Source organism: Panulirus ornatus, chromosome 51 (assembly GCF_036320965.1).
Source record: "Panulirus ornatus isolate Po-2019 chromosome 51, ASM3632096v1, whole genome shotgun sequence".
Classification (NCBI taxonomy): domain Eukaryota; kingdom Metazoa; phylum Arthropoda; class Malacostraca; order Decapoda; family Palinuridae; genus Panulirus; species Panulirus ornatus.
The window spans coordinates 6,074,829-6,096,027 of record NC_092274.1 but is presented as its reverse complement, the minus strand read 5'-3'; the positions used below and the strand labels follow the sequence as shown (position 1 = coordinate 6,096,027).

The 21,199-nt window shown below is 36.7% G+C and overlaps 1 protein-coding gene across 3 annotated transcripts in view; it reads right to left on the bottom strand.

Annotated features, from left to right (window-relative positions):
* LOC139764896 (uncharacterized) overlaps positions 1-21,199 on the bottom strand; it is a 45,310-nt gene that overhangs the window by 18,192 nt on the left and 5,919 nt on the right. For 2 of the 3 annotated variants that reach the window (XM_071691957.1, XM_071691958.1), the window contains exons 4-7: positions 20,311-20,472; positions 18,737-19,261; positions 3,837-3,917; positions 75-179 (exon numbers count right to left, since the gene is read on the bottom strand). In XM_071691957.1, coding sequence (XP_071548058.1) covers positions 75-179; positions 3,837-3,917; positions 18,737-19,261; positions 20,311-20,472 — 873 coding nt within the window. Of the gene's footprint in view, positions 1-74; positions 180-3,836; positions 3,918-12,090; positions 13,606-18,736; positions 19,262-20,310; positions 20,473-21,199 lie in introns of all 3 variants that reach the window. The other variant, XM_071691959.1, reaches the window with a different exon arrangement.

Below are 21,199 nucleotides of genomic sequence, written 5' to 3'. Positions count from 1 at the left end.
CTAATCAAATAAAGAAAAAAATCTAAATTGCATGTAACATAGCTCTATCATCATATAAATGACAGGAAACTCACCAGATTCTCTAATAATGTGGAAATTCTGAGGCTTTCAGGGGGTGATGTTGGCCTACTGAGGGAGTCCCCCTTGCCATCCCCAGAGGAATCATCATAGTCTTCAACCTAAAACAAGGTTTGGAAAGGTAAAAATTCTGGTGTGAGTGCTTTTAAACTTCCCAGAAATCATGGGTTATGACAATATTAAGGGCAATTACTCTAAAGCAATCTGTGAAATCTATGCACAAAATTTTCACCATGTCTGGTGGGTGAATTCCTAAATATATTTCTCCCTTACCAAGGTTTGTCCAACGACAAGATGCAATGGCAGCATCTTCCTCTATATTGAGGTCAATGCGCTCATTTGGTCCCTCCTTGAGAATCCTTGGTCCCCTCATCACTAAGACAGGCAGTCTTGCTCTTGCCATGGCTATCCCCACACTGAAAAACTCCCTTGCATGCATACCTCCCTATGAATCTGAAGGAGACTTTAACCTTGGGGCTCTCCTGGTCACAAATGTAGCAATCAACCCAAACTCTTATCTTTCTGTGTACTGAGCTGTATTTGGCCACTGTGTTTTTCCACAAGAATTTACTTCATCCTTCTATTCAATCAACTACCATGCATCCTTTCGACACCTGGTCACCTTATGTACTTGTGCTTCGAGTACATCCTTTGAACACAATGCTAGCATTAGATACAGTAAGTTAGTACTATGGTACAGATTTATCACCCCTAAATGAAGCTAGCCAATGTGCTTTTGGCTACAGTGACTTCTGTTTAAAGAGGTATTTCCAGAGAATGCTACTTTTACTTATTGTCTCCTACTTTTAGAATGCTTTCACTATGTTTCTATTATTTACTACCCTCAGTCTGGGAGTAACAGCCATTTCTCAAGCTGAGCAGATCCTTTCTATTTCCCTTATGTGATAGCAACCCATTTCTGAGTGCTGATGATGATGTTCGATTAAGTCATCAATAACAGGTATTGTACCAGAAATAGACTTAGTTTATCCTAATTTTTGAAGGTTTCAAAAACAAGTTTGATGTACCATCTGATATAAAAATGCTGAACATATTAATTAACTGATAGCCTATACACTGATGACTATGAGCAAAAAATAAACTTTCTTTATAATAAATACTGATCACATACATCTAACAATTGCAAAAGCAAAGCATCAGCCTAACCAGTATAAGGAACACCAAACTGATGAATCAGTAACTGCCACACAAAACCATTATGACTAGATATTACAAAATAAAATTTCACATCCCACTACTACCTGCTGAACTGGCCTAAATAGTTCCAATCGAGTAGCTCAACAAATCATAAAAGAAAAGAATACATACAAATAACAGACATAATATTTTTTGTTATTTCCCATTACTCATAACTTTTCTGCCATGTCCTGTAACTCTAATAATCCAGACAAAATCTTGTATTATAAGACAGCCTAACTTGCATGTGCATGTATCATTTTCACTCATACAAGGACATTTAATATATCCACCATTCAAAAAATTTTCTGGGCTCATATCCCATTTATGCACTAAAAAGACTAATGCAACCTAGTAACATTTTGTGCAATTTACTGTGCTAAGAACATGAGATGAGCAAAAAGGGAGACAATGATAAAACTTCTACTGGGAATACTTATTCCCTTGCTATCATGACTAATTCCAATCCATCATCCAATGATAAACCAGAAAATGCTTCTTAACACCTAGATTTTTCTGCAGTAAAAGCTATGCAATCTCCTGGCCCTTTAGCAAAATGGCAGAAGCAACAGATATAAGTAATAGGTACGAAAATTAGACAGGAGCATTAGGTAGAAACATTATGCAGAAGTAGGAGGTAGGAGCATCAGCTGTAACCATTGGATAGAAGTAGTAGATTGGAACATAGGGTTAGACATATTAGGTAATAGTTGTTAGGGGAACATCAGAAAAGCACCTCTGAAAACTCTGCATTACAGGTGCCCTCTATTACTGCCCTGTTAAGAATAAGGCACTAAAGGGTAACAAGCAGCACTGGAGTTATGAAGCCCCTTTTTCCATGGCCACCCCTTAAGGAAGTTCCCAAAAGGAAGGGTGTAAGAGATATAGGTAGATAGACAGACGACCAGAAAATTCATTCTCACAGTAATGATTATGAGGACCTCATCAGAAATGTGACCTTATAAATATTACCTTGGTGAAACATCTGAGAGACTGAAGGGACAAATAAAAAAGACTAACTCTCAAAACTTTAGAATATCAAACAACACAATGGTGGACCTTTTTTTTTAATTCTAATCTCTCTAAAATCTTAGTGAATCAGTTTAAATTATGTAATGCAGTTCTTTAAATCAGGCAGTTCACGATTCTGGCTGCAGAATCCTCTTCAACAATTTGTACATACTCCTCACTTTCTGTCAAACACATAATGCTGTTGGGAAAGCCACTGATGCTCTCCTAGACATGGACTGATTTCCCTTAACCATAAGCATTATGAATAGTGTTTAATCCACCGCTTCAATGAAGTAATGGAAGGATTACAATTATCAACAAGTTTTTCATTATGAGATACAGTACAGGAATTAATAAGTATCAGCTACATATCTCGGTCAAACATGAAAGCAAAGGACATTAAAGCACCGGATATGGTGTCTCTTTAAATTGCCAGGGTATAAATTACTCAATTCTCCTTGTTGTGAGTGTCATTAGTAACAAACATATACCTGTTCAGTGCCAAGAAGTGAAACTCTTCCCAATACAGGAACAAACACCAAACTTCCCTTTGCAATGTAAAGCAACCTGCCATAGAAGTAGCTTTATTTTGAAAGTTCCTAGTCCCTTGAAAATACACCAAACAGTTCTTATGAAATAACATGAAAATGACTCCCATCCAGAATTCAAGCTAGTGTTGTGTAAGAATCAACAAACTGCAGTGGAAAAAGTTTCACTACATAAGTAATGCTAAAGCTCAGTAGGTATAAAGTATTATAAAGAAGGATGCATTTCACCTTTTTACAATCACTGACAAGAAAAACCTTTAACCCAGTTTCATATCATAAAGCTATCTATTAGCAACAAGGAAAAAAAATATGGAAATGCAAGAGCAGGCCATATACTGAAACTCATCTTAAAATTTTCACACATAACAAGATATACTGAATCTGGGGAAAACTGTCCCATCCTTGTCCTTACAACAGAAAAGCTAATGCATGGCACTAAAGAACTAAAATCTTTTTTCCAAAATTACAAACATTCCTTCAAAATTAGTATGCTTGAAAGTTTTGGATATGGAACCCATAACTCTGGATTTCAATCCCAAAACCTAAGTAAAACACCTGGTACAAATCAACTTTATAATTTGACTGATAATACACACTAAATCCTTTCTTCAACTACTTGGAAATAAAATCTTTTAATGAAAAGAGCAATTCTATATCTTGGTTCAGTAAAATATCAGTTTGGCACATACAAGAATGAATGATACCTATCTGTTCTTCCTTAGCTGACCATCATATTGTTCAAGAACCCTTAACAGAGTTCGGAGGAGTTTCAACCTACTATTTTACATCTCTTACAGGTGATACAAAGTAATGAACAAATTTCTTAAAGTCTACTCCCTAAAAGTCTAGTGACAATAGTAAACTATATTTCACTTCATTCTACTAAACTAGTTATTTGCAACTGTTAGCAAGACAGCCACACAAATAAAAAAAAAATGACACAACAGAAATCCTAAGTTCATATCTAACCAGAACAGTGCTTAAACTATAACTTTCACATACCTCTGGCAGTTTCCATAGACTTTTTGTCCCATTTTCTTCATAGTAGTAGATCTTCCCTTCATCATTATTCGTCGCGAACCACTATTAACACACGCAATATCAGTAATTAATGCTGTACACACTATCTCAAGCCTAGCTGCTAAGAAGTTAAGCTGTGCATATACTGTATACCAGAACATTAAGTGAGGATATTATGAAAGCAAGGCATTTGCTATATTTTTGAGGCAACAAAAAAGTGAAATGAGCATAGGAATAAAGTGAAATATGAATCCTGTGGAGATTTATACACATGAGACAAGGGAAGGGAAGAGAGATGTGGCAAATGAAAGATTAAATATATTGGTGAAAATATATATTTGTAGAGAAAAATAAGAGTAACTTCTAGAAAGTGGCCTTTGGTATTAAGAAAAGGTGACAGCATAATAACATGGAGAGGTGTGACAAGTACAAGCAAACAGCAAATGGTTTCAATAAAGTATCTGGATGACTAAGGAAGGTCACTGTCAACATTCCAGAAGCAAATACTAAAGGAACAGAAATAAAGAGAAGGGAGGAAGTGAATGCTCAAGGCATCAGTTATAATTATTCAGAGTTTGGGTTACATAACTATTCACAATCCAACCTCAAGGAACAGGGGAATCAATTTTGGTGAATAACCTAATGAATTATGTGAAATGGATCTTTATATATAAAGATGAAGTAAAATAGCACTTTAAAAAAATCAGAAAATAAGCAAACTTATTTTAGAAAAGTGTAAAGGTACAATAGCTGAAATACATGCAAATTTTTTCAGAAGGTCTAAGGCTTTGGAAATGGTGTGAAAATCGAATTCAAAACGGAAGTGGATAATATTGAATGGTTTGTGGAAAATGAGGATCATGCAGTTTAAGATTACTTGGGAAGACAAGTAAGAGCATGGAACTGTTTCAAAATGGCCAACAGCAAATTTGTCTGGAGGCTGCATGAATCATTCTGGCATTGGCTAGAGGCTGCATGAATCACTGACATAAATCAGTACTAACTCTAAAGGAAGAGGTGTGCTATTTCAGATCTCACTTCAAGGTAGGATAATGTTTGCAGAACCCAGAAGCTAATATACTTTCTTTCACAAGCTTAAAACGCTCAAAGAACTCAATAGCAGCAATCTTCAACTATCATTTCCTCAACATTTTACACTGAGATGTATTTTGCTCATCAAATCTTTCGATAAATCCTTCATGGACTCTGGTATATAAATTCATGGGGTGGTATTACATCTGGGTAAGTTATTTATCCTCAAAAAGGACATACGGGTGGGCTGCACATTAATAAAAATATACTTTAGAATTGAAGCAGAACAAAGAATGAATAACAGAAGAGTTCTGAATGATTGCATGTGTGTAATTCATGGGAAATCAAAATAAAAAGGGACAAAAATGAAATGCTCAGAACATGGAAATATAAACAGAGCAATGCTCCACAGTCCAGTCAATACAGCATAAAGTGATTTTTGTAAAAAAAAATTCTCTGATATATTATCCGTTAATTCCTCACTGAGACATTAAAAATGAACACAAGTCATGGCCTATGATGTGTTCAACTGTAGGTTTCTCATAACATAAATTCTACTAATAAATCTCCTATCCAAATGGTGTAGTGGGGCATATATATACAGCAGCAGACATTTTAAGTTGTGCCAAGAGCTCAAAAGTTCTTAAACCAAACATCATTTCCCCTATCAGCTCTGGTAAAATAACTCTTTAGTTGTTAGAACGTTAGCTTTCTCCTAACAACATAATATTCAGTGTAGTAACTGTCTTCCAAGTATAAGGCAATGGAATCAAGAACCAATGAAGAAAGAACACAAACTTATGGGAATGGAGCTTACAGAAAGAAATGAAAAGGATATTGACAGAGAAGATTAATATAAGCTAAAATTATTGAAATCCTACAACCTACGTATTTTGTATGCTTCCCTTTTCATGCAAAGTGTCAGAAAGGGGAAACATACCAAGTGTCATTAAAGGGAACTCCCTAAGTTGAAACAACTCAAAATCATTCATTGTTACTAATTTTTGCAATGGAACAATGAAAAGAAAATCGATCCATGTATGCATGATAAAAATATATATAATGGTTTTCTTTACAGTCTTATAACAATTTAAATAAAGACTCTGATATCAATCTTAATACTATGAACATTGCTAAAACAAATACATCTTATTACAGATAAGAAATAAAATTTATTACAGTACGTATTGAAAAATTTATTGACTTCATGCAATTTTTCTGAGTACAGTCCAAATACATGTATCAAAGTCTTCAACAGAAGAATCTGAATAAATCTTATTTGTGAATATCAACCAAACACCAACAGTATGAAAAAAAGTTAATCTTTCATCAAATACAAAATAGTTATTCATCAACCAAAGTTTAATTACATGCAAATCTTCTATGTACAATTCAAAAGTCATTTAGATAAACTGTACAATCTTTCAGTCCATTCATTCAGACAGACAAAACCTGTACAATCTTTCAGAACACTCATTCAGACAAACTCACACAAAGAAACAAATACATTTGATTACAACTCATGCGCTACAAGGAGAGTTTTTACACTCACATTGCCCTTTCTCAAACATATGTATGTACTTGAGTATACAAGTAATTCATTTATGGTAGCCAATATGGAATGGGCAACAATATACTTAATGTAAACCTTCAGTAAAGAAATTAGAAAAAAGATCAGTTCAAGCTCCCAAAAAGAATTTGTAAATTCAATTCTGAAGTACAGAAAGGTGACAGAAAGAGAAAAAACTTCTCTATATAAGGGAGAAGGAAGAAATAATACTTGTAAGTGAAAAAGTAAATAGAGATGAGTTAAGAAGGGTCTGAGTCAATAAGACAGGTAGCTTCTGATTTCATTTTGGCTTATAGGAGATGGGCGAAGAGCAACCCTACATAAACATTACTCTGTACAAGAGTAAATGAGACACCTGCTAATAAAAGAAGTGAAGAGTTTCTATCAAGAAAAGCAGATATGGAAGCAAATAGGAAGAGAAGTGAGAGTGGTTCCAGGTGGTGGTCTGCATCAAGGGTAAATGTTGGGGCAGGTTTCCAGTCTGCTAGGGTCAGGGGGGCCTGAGAGGTGAGTCAACTGCTGTGTGCTGATGATACAGTGATTTGAGCGAGAAATTGCAAAATCTGGTGTATGAGTTTAGAAGTGTGTACAATGAGAAAGTTGCAATTATGTGCTAGGTTATAAGGATTAGCAACAAAAGAGAAAAGTGAGTTAGAGTGTGAGTTTGATTGAAGAGACCTTAAGAGGAAGTGGGATGTACAGAACACATGAGTGAAAATAGCAGTGAATGGAACCATGGAAGTTGAAATGAACCATAGGGTGAGTGAGGGGGCTACGGTCCAAGGCACAGAAGAGTAAATGGAAGAGGAAATGCCTGATGATACAGGAGTTCAAACACTGTTGTATGGATGCGAGGCATGTAAGACATGTGCCCTAAATAAGAAAAAGTAAGGAAGAGGATTGATGTGTTGCAAAAGGAGCACTTGAGGAAAATATGTGGTGTGAGGAGGGTTGACTGACTACAAAATGAGCGTACGGGAAACTTGGTAGTGAGTGGAATAATGTACAAGAGAGCTGAAGAGTGTGTGTGGAAATAGTCTGGATTTATGAAGAGGATGCGCAAGGAGAAAATTACTGAGATGATATTCACGTTGGAAGTTAAGGGAGCAGGATGAGTGAGGAAAGAATTACTAAGAATATACACAAATAGAACTGAACGGAGCAAAGAATAAGGAAAAAACAAGAAGAGAGAATGGAGAGAAAGAAACATTAAGCATTAGGGCCTAAATATACAGAATATGAGGCATCCAAAGAACCCAGTGAATTGGAGTTATGTGGTATACAGGGGGTGACGTGCTGTCAATTAGCTGTGCCTGGGCAAATGAAATGGTCTGGTTGTTCAACATATCATTTGTTCAATACACAGGGTCAGGTAGTTCATTATATTGTCTGCGGATTATATACATCAAAAGAGGTAGAAGAGGGAAAATGTTGTGTCTATATTTAAAAAATAGGATCTAGAACAGCACTGAATGACAGACTAACAACTGTGGTTTGTAAAACATTGGAAAAAATAATCAGGGAACATATGAACGACCACTTGCATATGAGAAACTTTCTAAATTGGAGACAACATGGCTTCTGGGGAAAGAGGTCATACATAAACAATCTTCTAGACTTCTATATAGAGACAGGGTGAGCTCCATCCTAGATCAATGAGAGAGATGGGTATATGTAAGTTCTTGAACTGCCAGAAAGCCTTTGACATAGTTCCTAACTGGAGGCTGATTAAAAAGTTAATAGACTACCTCATTAGAAGCAAGCAAAGAACACAGGTAAGAGGTGCATCTTTGAAGCGAGTTGAGGTTAACAACTGGTATGCCACAAGGCTCAGTTCTAAGCCCATCACTATTCTTGGTGTATATAAACGACTTGCCTGATGGACTTCAATCATATGAAACCATGTGTGTGCATGAAGCCAAGATCATGAGGGAATTAAGAATGATAATTATTGCATCAGCCTACAGGGGAACCTGGACTAATTCTATGATTGGTCAGATAAAGGGCTTATGAGATTCTATGCAAGCAAGTGCAAGGTGATGAGTATGGAGCACAATGAATGAAGGCCTCAATGAAATTATTACTGAATGGGAAATAAATTACAAGAATTGTCATATGAAAGAGATCTATGGGGTGACATTGTGCCTAATTTATTGTCTGAGTTACACAGATGGATAAGTATGATAGAGGCAGACTGTCTGCTGGCAAATATAAGAATTGCTTCCATATAAATGGAGAAGGACATGTTCATAAAACTATTCCCCACATAGATCAAAACTTGATTATGGTCATTGCTCTATAGAAGCACAAAGATCTGACTGAGAGAGAACCGAGAAGGTAACTATGATGGTACCTGATGATAATACATAAATACCCCAGCAGATGGAGGTGAAAGGTTGGTGGAAGAAAGAAGGAGGTGGGTGTGGTGTGAGATTCATAACTCACATTCACTAAATGACACATCACTATTTCCGATCACTACTTAAACATTTAAATCTACCTATATATGTATTTACACTTTAGAAATGCTTTCTAAGAGTGAACAAAGCACCTACAGTGACCATGGCAACATTCACCACTCATATGTAAAAGTGTTGGCAAAGGATTTAGGTGGAACCCATAAAACAGTACTCATATGATGATTCCCCCACCCCCCTGCTATGCAATTCGTCATAACTCTTGCAGTTTAAGGGTCGACAGGGAATCAATGCTTTATCCTTAACATGGCATATGCTCACTAGGGAAGAGAAATTTGATCAAGAGATGGTCTGTTGGTAAGCTGGCTAGTGATATCAGTATCTGAGGCCCACAATGGTGGTGGCAGCCACAATGCCTGTCATCAGCAAGACACAAAACCACATCTTTAAGAGACAAACATTTAACCATGCTTTACTAACTTTTCCTATCTTGCCACAGTACACTTCATCAATTGCTTAATTCTTTCAAAATAAGGTTGTCATTTGCCCATAAAACCCTGAAATCTTTTTTCATACAATCAAAATTGGCCACACAAGATTTTTTTGGCAAGGCAGATTCAAATACAAAATTTTTGATCATTATGATATCTTATAACTCTCACAAACCACAGCCTTTCACATACCATTCTAGCATTGTCTGTCGAGTTTTAATGGTTCCCATTAATGGTAAACATAAAAAGTTGTGAAACAGCAGTACTAGTGTGCTGAATGATGATCGTGCATAACAGTACTGAGACAGCACTATCTCTATTGGAAATTCTAGTGTGGATGAGTGTTTCTCAACGATTGTAGTGTAGGATGAGAGTGTTCCATCTAATCCTCTTAAAGAGAGTGATTGTTTCTTATCATAACTCTGCCATTAGCTAGCTACAGCCAACTTATGGTATCACTCTGTTTTCCCTGGTTATGTTTTATGCTGAACCTGATCTGGCACCAGTATATAAAAGATACTATGGAACTATATAGGACTTTAATACACTCTATATTGCTAATAAGTAAAAAAGATATTGTGGTGCATATCAACTCAAGACCCACATAGTAATTGCAGTAATTACATTTACATGTCAAGCCACATGGCCATAGTAAAGTGCTGGCATGGCAAACTGCCATCTCAATTTCTTTATTCACAGCTCAGACAGGAGGCAAGGCATGTCAGCAAAAGAATCTTTTCTTTTACAAGACTTGTATACTACCTCTGAGGATGGCACAAACATGTGTGAGGTGAACAATTTCATTAACCAGAGAATCCTTTACCATTCAGTCTTAGCCAAATGGTTATTAAGATATTCTGCAGTCAGTACCACTTGTTGAGTGCTTATTCTAATAGGGCTCAAGCTGTCATTTCTACATCTCTTCCCTTCCATATCAGCATACCACTAATATTGTAAGTGTCATCACTAAGCCAACCACTATATCCCATATCATGTGAAGCATCTTAGCTTGAATCTGAGGCTGTGCTGGACATCATAAAATTGTGATGACTCTCCTGTATCCATGGTGTCAGGTTACAGTCCACAGTGCATGGTTACTTGGTGAGGCCTGAAGCTTTTATTTTTTCAGCATATGTATGAAAAAATGAAAATAAACATAGTACTGAACACTATATATAATAATGTCTAGTTCATTTTTCATTTTTTTCCTTCTTTTTCATCAAATACCAGTTTTAATTCTAAAAATTTTATTCACACCAGTTCAAAAGTTTTTAGTAATTTATTTATATTACTGTTGACAGTAATAACATCTCATGAGCAAATTTTGTCAAATGTAATATTTGTGTGTATCTTAAATCAATATACTAATGATCATGAAAATCTATAAATCATACATACCAGCTTAATATGCTGAGATATAGATCATAAGGATAAGCTAATCCAATATGCTGGGCTATGGGCCTCAAGGTTAAGTTAATCCAGTTATAAATAACAGGTCATACACCTTTTAGTGTAAATCACTTTGTAATCGACAATGGAATGTTAGAGTAAGGAATGTATTTCAGTGTGAACACAAAAAAGTAAAATCCTGGATACACTATCTGTACCAAAGATGGCTCACTAAAGTGTTATCAGCACTACTCATAGCAGTTAATTGTCTAACATCTTTGGTAAAATTATGTACATTAAGCAGCCAGAAAGTATCATTAATCACTAAATCAATCTAAAAAACTAAAATACTGTAAACATCATTTATAAATGGGATCTACAGTTGGAGTACAATTTGTGTGAAACGTCTTTACTTACATAAAATAACCAGATGTCTTATGTGAAATTCCAAAGATATGAAATATCAATCAAACTGCCAAAGACAATATCTATTTTCTGTTAATGAACTATTACTAGCATCACTGATTAGGCCCTGATGATAGCTTTAATGAATATCATGTATCGAAGGTTTATCTAGGTTTTGGTAAATGCCTATTGCGAGTCTCACAATAAGCTGTAAGTCACACTTCATCAATTCACAAATAAGATAATGTGAATGAACTGAACACAATTTTCTATAAAAATTAGTCGGTATAGTTTCAATAATGTGTGCACGAAAATAGTTCAACAATTTCACAAAACCTACAGTAAATCTATCGTAAGAACTTGTAAGAAAATACAAATAATTTACCTCTAAACCCCCCTGATAATCACTGCAACCTTAAGTGGCAGTTAGATTTTACACATCAAAATAAAATTGCGCTTTCCCCGTAATGCCTAAACTCTGCTGCATAAAGCTTATGAAGCAAGGTAATTGGTTACTTGGCTGCAATATGCATAAGAAGAAATCTTGCATTGCAAATGAAGCATGTCAATAACAATGAAAGTAGGACACATCACTGCACAGGTGACACTGACATACATAGCATTCTGTCATTTCATTAATCATCTACTACTTGTTTATGTGGTGCACCTCCAGAGGAGTAGTATGAACAAGCTGCCAATATAAGCCATCCTTAGGCTTGGTTATGTAAGAGCAGCAGTTATAAAGCTACATCCAAAAAACACTAGTGATGGAAATAGCAATTTTCAATCAATTTTCTCTCTTTCTTGACAAAGACCATTGGGAAATTTTCATGGATAATATATATTAATACTATAGATATATATATATAGAGTTTTTGAAAAGGGATTTGAAAATTGCTAAATACATCAAGACCGACAAATGGTAGCACTACCTTCTCAGAGCCTTGTGACCTCTTGCGCTCTCTGCTGTAGCCACTACTGACAAACTGGGAGTGCAGAGTAGAACTGGCATTTTCGGTGTCACCATTAAAGGAAGACCCATCCTGATCTGACTGGATTCCATGGCCTATATCATGAGTGAGATAATGAGGAGACGCTAGATTGACTACCCCCCCACCAAGAGCTGGGTTATCTTCGAAGGAGGAGGTAAATCCAATCATAGAAGACAAGGATTTGTCCTCAAGGATGGATCCTACCTCATCTTGACTGATAAAAGTTGACTTTCGAACATGAGCCAATGACTTGTTATGAAAACTTAACAGAGGCCTGCTTACCACTTCTTCACTTGGAGTGTTTATTTCCTGAGGTGTATCTTGCATAGAAATATCTGATAAAGAAAACAATCGTTCTTGCCCTGCTTTTTGTGACAAATATTCTTCTACTTTTCCATCATCTGAAGCAGTAGTTTCAGTGAACTCTCTCCTTAATTCAGCATTACTTGCTAAAGCTCCTTCCTCTTCAATATTCTTATCATTTACTGATTTCAAAGGCACTCGAGATGACATAATTTTATGAGCACTTAACTCTCTCAGCATCTCCTCATACTGATCTTTAGTCATCACCTCTGAATTTAAGGTATCTGTATTCTTCTCTCTCTGATCATCTACTGGGGACTGTGAATAGCTAAACGTAGGAGACTTTGGTGTCTGTGACTTAGGGCTTGTAGTATGTTTGGATGGTGACTTGGGGCTTGTAGTATGTTTGGATGGTGATTTGGGGCTTGTAGCATATTTGGACAATGGCATGTGGCTTGTCGTAAGTTTGGATGGTGACTTTGATCTGGTGGCAAGTTTAGTTGATGACTGTGAACCAGCAACATTTATGGAAAGTGTCTTTGGGTCAGTAACAATACCCGCTAATGCTACTGCAATTGAAGGATCCTGAAAGCCTGTTTCTAATATGTTCACTTTATCAACTTTCAGGCTTTCAGACTTACTTCTGGAGTGTCCAAGTGGCTTAGAGGTACTAGTGTGTGGTGTAAATGACGAAACTCTGGAACCAGCCTCCATTATGGATGGAGTATCAGGGATGGCCAACAAAGAGCGAGTCTGGATAACAGGTGAATGGACTCGCGAAGATATGGTAACAATTTCAGTTTCCTTTGACTGCACAGATAGCTGAGATTTACGGGGTGGCTTCTTTGGTGGAACTTTGGAATCATGATAAATACTTTGAGAAAGTTTATGTCCTGCTACTTTTGAACTGCCATCCGATAGGTCATTTAGAGCATGTATTTCTTCTTGAAAAGTGTGGTCACTCTCTTGAAGTGGAGTACTACAAGACACCTGAGTATTTTCTCTTGGGCTTGGACATGTATCACTGAAAACATCTGCATCTAGTTGCAGTTCTTTAGCAAGATCCATTGTGCTCTGATAAGTCTTGCGAATATACTGCTTATCGTCGTGGTATGCTATATCCACCTCTGTGACCCATGAAACTCCTTTTGGCTGGAAAACCATAGGGCCCATCAAAGTTACCTTATATTGATCATCACACATTCTTTCTAAAGCTTTAAAACAGGATAAGTCTAAGTCATTCTCGTACAAAGTATACTACTAACACACCAAGTTGAAATCATCAACCAGCAATCTTTCCTGTAATTAAAACTAGAAGTAGCTGTTAATATAAGAAAAATATACAAAGTAACATAGGTATGTTAAGGTATTAACATGCCTTAATCAGTTGTTTGTAATCTCTTATATCCATTTTCAAGTGATAATATTTTCCCTTGTAAATAAAATCATTCAAAGTTTCTCAACAAAGTATCCAGAGTGGTGAGCAGAGTTACACTTAATAAGCACTACAAGGTGGTAAGGGTATGAGCTACCACTGTAATGCTGCAGTCTATCCTGTCTTGGCTGGGCACGGATCCTACCCCAGGGGACCAACACTGCTCAGGATGTAGACAATAACCTTCCACAGCCCTCAAGGCCTCCTCACACACCACTGTTCAGCACATACTAAACTATCATCAGCAATTTTCACAAATAACAATCCCAGGATGCCTCAGTGGCAACTAAATAATGCTGTGAATAGAGTTAACCACTCCAGTAGACACTGTGAGCTACAGGTCATTTATGATAGTATACAGGATATCACTTCCTCTCCAGATTGTACTCCTAAATTCATAATTTTTCACATCCTCTCTAAATTTTGTAACCTTTTTTCCACTTACTAAGCTTTTTGGATTTTGTAAAACAAGTTACAGATGCACGGTAACTAATCCATTATTTAAGTAAATAAACCAATATACAAATCTAAGTAACTTTTGATGCAGATTTTCAACTGGAACTGAACACAACAATCTGAAAGGTACTGATCACCAGACCTCTCCTTCCATAAGAACCACACCTTTAGGAAAGAACACACCAGCAATATGCAGACTTTTAAAAAGATTTTCTTCTTTTTCAACAAAAATGCCAAAGTAATAAATAACAAAATTTCCAAATTTTATATTATTTCTAATCAATGAGTATCATATTTGATGATAAATACAGCAACTGTAACCAAGAAAAATTCCTTTGTGAGAATCCTTTTTTTCTATAACCCAAGCATAATAATGCAAAAATAAACTGCAAACCACAAACAAACAAACAAAAAATGAACAAATAAACAATGAATATCACACAGCTCAAAAACAAACTGGTCACATAACTTTTTATCACACACAGATATACACTCAAGCCTTTTCCTGGGATCTTCATCAACTCTCCTTTTTTGGTAATATCAAGAATAGTTTTCCACTTTTCATTCAACAAAATAAGCACAAGTTTCCCTATAAACCTGATTTGTTTTGTCCTCCCTAACAAACCAGGTGGTTACTGAGAACACACATACACACACACACACACACACACACACACACACACACACACATACACACACATACACACATACACCAAAACGTAAGAGCTAAGCTATTGGGAAAGGTTAGTGGCCTTAAATTTGCTTATCATAGTATGGAAAAGACCCTCAGTTGTTTAAGACATTAATGAAGTAGAGAGAGAACAATTTTCTGAGAGATGCAAGGACAGAAAACTACAGTACATAACATAAAAAAGCTAGAAACTTTCTAGAAGATATGTGTTCTTACTGAAGAAGTCCTCTCCTTGTAGAAGAGTGCTGGAGGGATGGAATAAAATGAATGAAGATATTTCAAATAAGGGCAGAATGCAGATATTCAAAAAAGTTGTTTGACAGAAAATGCTCAAAGGATGGGACCTACTGAGTGAGAAACTCCTTCCCCATACAGTGCAAACAAATGTAAAGTAACGAGAGTGAGACAGAGCTAAGAAAAGGCCTCAGTATGATTATCATCTAACAAGAAATAAGCTTCAGGATTCTATTTTGAGAAGGTCCTGGGAGTTGAAATAATCCCCAACTTGTCACCAGAGTCACACATCAGGAAAATAGTAAAAGAGACTGTATGAGGTAAGGATGAAATAAAGCTTTTATGGATATATTTGGATGACTGTATAAGCGATTTTGGGAACAAGAGAAATGTGGTCGTATTGAGTGATATAAATGCAAAAGTGGAATGTGATGAAATTCATTATTGTAAATGGGGAGTGCATGGAGTAATTGAGAATGGAAGTTATCTTGTGGATAGTTGTGCTAAGAAGTTTATTCCTTGTAAACACCATTTTTCAGCACAAGAGGATCCACACCTATACACGGATAAGGAAAGATGGAAGAGAAGGGTGAAAGGTTTTGATTGACTATGTAATAGTGGATGAAAGGATGTAAGGAAGAGTGGAGAGGTAAAAGTGTTAGAAAGCAAGAAGATCAATCAGAAAAAATGCAGGGGGAGTACGAAAGGAAGGTAAGTGAAAGCTTAGATGGAAGTGCAGTGAATGTAGGGATGCAGTCATGTGAGAATAAGGCGTTTAAAATGTTCACAGAAATACTAGTAAAGGCTGTAGAATCAATAGTTGGATACAAGGTTGTGATATATTGGAAAAAAAAAAAGAGGGCACTACATGGTGGACAGATAAGATTAGAAATGTTGCGGAAGAAAAGAAAAAGGTATATGGCAGATTGCTCATTAAGAATGTACCAATAGAAGTTCAGCAAAGGAGGAGGGAAGAATATAAAATATGTAAGCAGAATGTTATGAACATGATAGGAGAAAGCATAGAAAGAGCAGATGAAGATTATGGAAGAAAGTTTAGTGTAAAGTTTCAGGAAAATAAGAAACTATACTGAAAGGAGGTGAAAGAGTGGAAATATTAATGTGAGTAGTACGAAAGGGAAGTCACTGAATCATATGGAGAAAGCGAAAGGAAGATGGAAAGAATATTTTGAAGAGCTGATGAATGTGGGAGAAGGGGAAGCAACAGTTGTTACATGCATGAGTATGGAGGATGTAAAGAAAAGGATACGAGTGCAAGGGCCTATAGCAAAAAGGGAGATAAGAAGGACAATAATGAGACTGAGGTAGAAGAGACACCTGGAGTGGATGCATCTGATATGTAATTTAGCATACAAACAGAAGGTTGAGCCTGAGGATTGGGAGAAACTATTATTGTTCCTTTATTCAAAGGAAAAGGTTCTAAGAATGTATGTAGCAATTATAAGGGAATAAGTCTGTTAAGTATACCAGGAAAAGTGTTGGCTGATAAAGTGATGGAAGTGACTGAATGCAGAACAAGTGAAGTATGGGACAAGTGGATCAGATGTTCTTAGGTAAAGATGACCATGGAAAAGTATTTAGTGAAAGGTAAGAAGTTGTATGCTGTTTTTATGGATCTGGAGAAAGTGTGTTGCAGAGTCGAGTGGAATGCTTTATGGGGCGTGTTAAGGGTACATGGTAAAGGGTGATAACTGTTGGATGGTGTGAAAGCCTTCTATAGAGGAACAAATGCATGTGTAGGTGTGGATGGATAATTGAGCAAAAGTTTTGGGATATATGTAAGTGTGATGCAGGGCTGTGTGACACCAATGTGGCTTTTTAATATATATACGTGGATGAAGTGATAAGAGATGAATGAAAAACTACGAAAAAAGGGGTGCAGAGAAGGAGTGGTGACAAGATATGGTAGCTAGTGGCGAGCCTGTTCGCGGATGACACTGTGTTGTTTGCTGAGAGTGAAGAGAGTTGCAGAAGGTTGTAAGTATTTCATAACATGGATAAGCATAGGCAATTGAAGGTAAATGTAAGTAAAAGTAAAGTAATGGTGTTTGAAGGGAATCAGTGAAAATATAGATTTTGTAAAACCATAAAGAGTGAAAGGAGAAAGTGTACTTAATTGTGCTTTGGATATGAGGGGAAAAAGACTGGAAGAGGAGAGGATTTAAGTATTAAGGAGCTGTCTAGGGTAAGTTTGGTGATATGATATGAAAGATAAGGGAGAAAGCAGTACAGGGTAGAAGTCATTGGGTCCCTTAATAGAACAATGAAGGGTACAAGTGCAAGTATGGAAGTGAAGAGAGGATTAAGGGACAGAATAATCCTCCCAACCCTGACCTATGCAGCTGAAACATGGACATGGAATGTGTCACGGTGGTTTATGAAATGAGCTATTTGAGAAGAGTATGTGGTGTGACTAGATGGTATAAAGAAAGAAATGAAGGTGTATTTGAGATGTAGTTTGGCAGGGAATGCAAAGGGAATGAAGTGCGAAGAAGTGGAGTGGATGAAATGTAATACTTTGAGGGTGTTTGGGCATGTGGAAAGAATGTAAGACTGGGAGTTTACAAGGAGAGAGTGTGATTGTACAATTAAAGGGGTTGGTGTGAGAGGAAACCACCTGTGATATGGACAAATACGATGGGAGCATACTGGAGAAGAGAAACAGTGGAAGAATGCACGAAATGGTGTATGTGGGGAAGGCATGTAAGGACAGGGATAAGTGGACATTATTTTGTCATGGCCACCCCTTGATGGGAGTTCCCAGAGGGAATGGGCACCAAAGATATAGACAGATAGAGTTACAAGGAAAGGCTATAAATCTACCAAGTGAAAGCCAACAAGTAATCATTAAAGGGGTGCCTGTGTACCAATCTAACATGAATCTTAGTAAAAAGAATTCTATGATGCCTACTGCAAGAAACACAATAATCAGAGACTGGTGTAATTTCCTCTTCTTTAGCATTCAATCAGTGAAAAAATTTTGTGAATTAAGACACATATCACAAGAAAAATAGTAATAACTGACTTGTGTAATCTCCTCATGTTTAACATTCAAGCAGAGAAATATTTTGTGAACTAAAAATAACTTCTCAGAACAAGAGCTATGCACTTTTGCCAATCCTGCTGCTGCTGCTGCTACTATGTTCCTGGCTTTCTACTTTCCTATCTCTTTTTCCCCAAATCTATCTCTTTTGTAATTTGTTAGGAAATATGTAAACAGTCATGAGAGAAACGAAGTTCTTTATCCAAATAAGTCCACATTTTGTGTAACTAAATCCAATTATCCTATGACTACCAAAATACATTTGTCCAAACTTTTGATACCTTTTTTTTTTACGCTGCTGCTATTCTGGGCTAACCTTTGATTTTACATAATTTTTCAGTAAGACATAAAAATAACTCAGAAATATCAGAAACGAGCAAAGCAGTCCTTCGTTGTTACTCACCCGCTGATGTGTAGCTCTGTTGAAGAAGTAGACTCTCTGCGTGAGGGCATCATATCTCTTGCACCAGCCTTTTGGAGGACTAACATCAAACAAAACATCAAGCAGGGAAGACCTCTGATCTGCTTCACTAAATTCTGTAAATTCTACAGGGACTGGAGAAGTGGGGGTTGCAGGATAATGAGGTTTGGCACTGCTAGGGGGAACAAGTGGAGGAGTAATAAGGTTCAGTGATGGGACCTGGGGATGATTAGAGGATTGGTGTGGTAACATATTCTTGTCTGGAGAGACACCTAGCATAGGGAAAGTATGGGAAGGCCCGACTGGTTGGTGCTGTGAAACAGTGGAGGCTGGTGCCAGAGTAGCAGCTCTGTTCAACAACAAAGGTGATGCTCCTTCTAAAAGATTAGAGTATGAAAAGGGTTTGTGGGAAGACTTTGGAGAACTGGGATAGTCAGGGGCTGGAATCCTGGGTGGGCCATGACTTGAGTTACCTCTTAATTCCTCTTTTTTTGCAGAAAGAGGAACCTGAAATAAACATAACAAAATACATCAGCACAGGTGCCTCTGAGAGGAATTTTATCTGAGAGTAAAAAGTTTCTTTCAAGTCCCCTTCCTGTTTTTATCTATAATGGTTTTATGCACTGAGCTGTAAGACCAAAAAGAGTATGGGAGATGAGAGAGGGGTTGAACACAAGTCTTCAATATATGCAAACATTTTTTGAGATCCCAGGAAATACTCCCAATTTCCTATGGTGCACAGAAAAATGCAAAATTCATTAGACTTTTCAAAAATTAGTTGAGCTATTCCTAAAGTTTGAAATTTCCAAGTTAAGACAACCAAAATCCCTAGAATGGCGAATGAACTCCATGTGGCTGACAATGCACCAAACCACCCAGCAAAATATACTTTATGGACTTTAGGCAGACTGATTTGTAAGTTCTTACTCTCACAGCATCACATCTCATATCCAAAACTTGGGCTACAACTTAATCCTCTGCTTTTAAAGGCAATGCAGAAATGGTTGCTGCATAGCCAACTTGTGGAAATAATATGATATGGTGTGAGGATACACAAACAGAGAGAACTTGAACAAACTTGAAAAATTACATTATACGGAAAGGAGTTGGTATCTAGTTGAGAAAAAGACATGGGTCAGTGGGTGGAAAACTCAAGTGATATGGAACATAGGAGATTACCAAAATGAAATGCTATTGAATAAACTTATTAAGAAGAGGTAAATGAAGAAACCCAAATATGGTGGAAAAACAATGTGATGGTACGATGGAGCAATATCAACACATAAGTTATGACCTTCGTTCTGAGGAAGTTGTACATGAGCCACCCTGCTGCATAATAAAAGTTCCTTGTTATGAATTACACTAAAAGTAACTGAGATTCATGACTTATTTCCTACAGTAATTAATTGTGAAAAGTTGCATATTTTTGAGAACACATCAGATTACATAGTGTGAGATGTTTAGTAAACATATCAGACTTGAATGTTTTTACTCAGCCAAAGGTTGTCCCAAGATTTCCCTGATCACAAGGACAGAACAACCACATAGAAGCTTACCTCTGGAATGGCAACTGAATGAATTCCCTTTCGTGGAGGCTTCCATCGCTTTTCCCGTGTTCTTGTATTGTAATAGTAATGCCTCCTGGTAGCTTCATCAATATATTCACCCCAGTCATCAAACATGATCTTCTGAGGACCAGCTTGTGGTGAAGGGGGATTCTGAAATTTTCAAGATACAAAGAATCTCCCATTTTGTAAATCAAACTTATGTCATGCACTTCTTACCATCCTTAGGGAAGGGTGGATCAAATAATCCCATTTTGGCAATTTCAGGTTGCTGGCAGTATTACAGAGGTAGTAGGGCAAAATCTGCGAGTTTCTTAATTCAAAAATTCTCAAGCAAAGCAAAGTGCTGAAAAGTTATGCGCCCAAACTTTATGATGGTATAATCATAAAATCTAATACTCTATAATCTTTCTGATGATATGATATATGATGCTCCCAAGTTCGTACACTACAAGTCAGTATATACACTCCACTATGACCTCTATACTGAGCATCTGGCCATACTCTGAATAGTTGACCTTACTATCAATGACCTTGCAATTAATCTGAAATATTTCAAAAATGTACCACAAGGTTCTGCTGGCATGCCCACTACTAGACAAATTATCATAGTGGGGATACAAAAGAAAGAAGGGGACTACAGGATCTAGGAACAGCATAGTCCTCCTGACCTTGACCTACGCAGCTGAAACATGGACATGGAATGAGTCAGAGTGGTTAAGAATTTAGGTTGTGGAAATGAGTTTATTTGAAATGAATATGTGGTATAAATGGATGGAACGAAAAAAAAAATAATGAAGGGTTGTATGACAGATTTGGTATGGCAGGGAATGAAAACAGAATGAATTGTGGAGTGGTAGGAGTGAAACGTAATACTTTG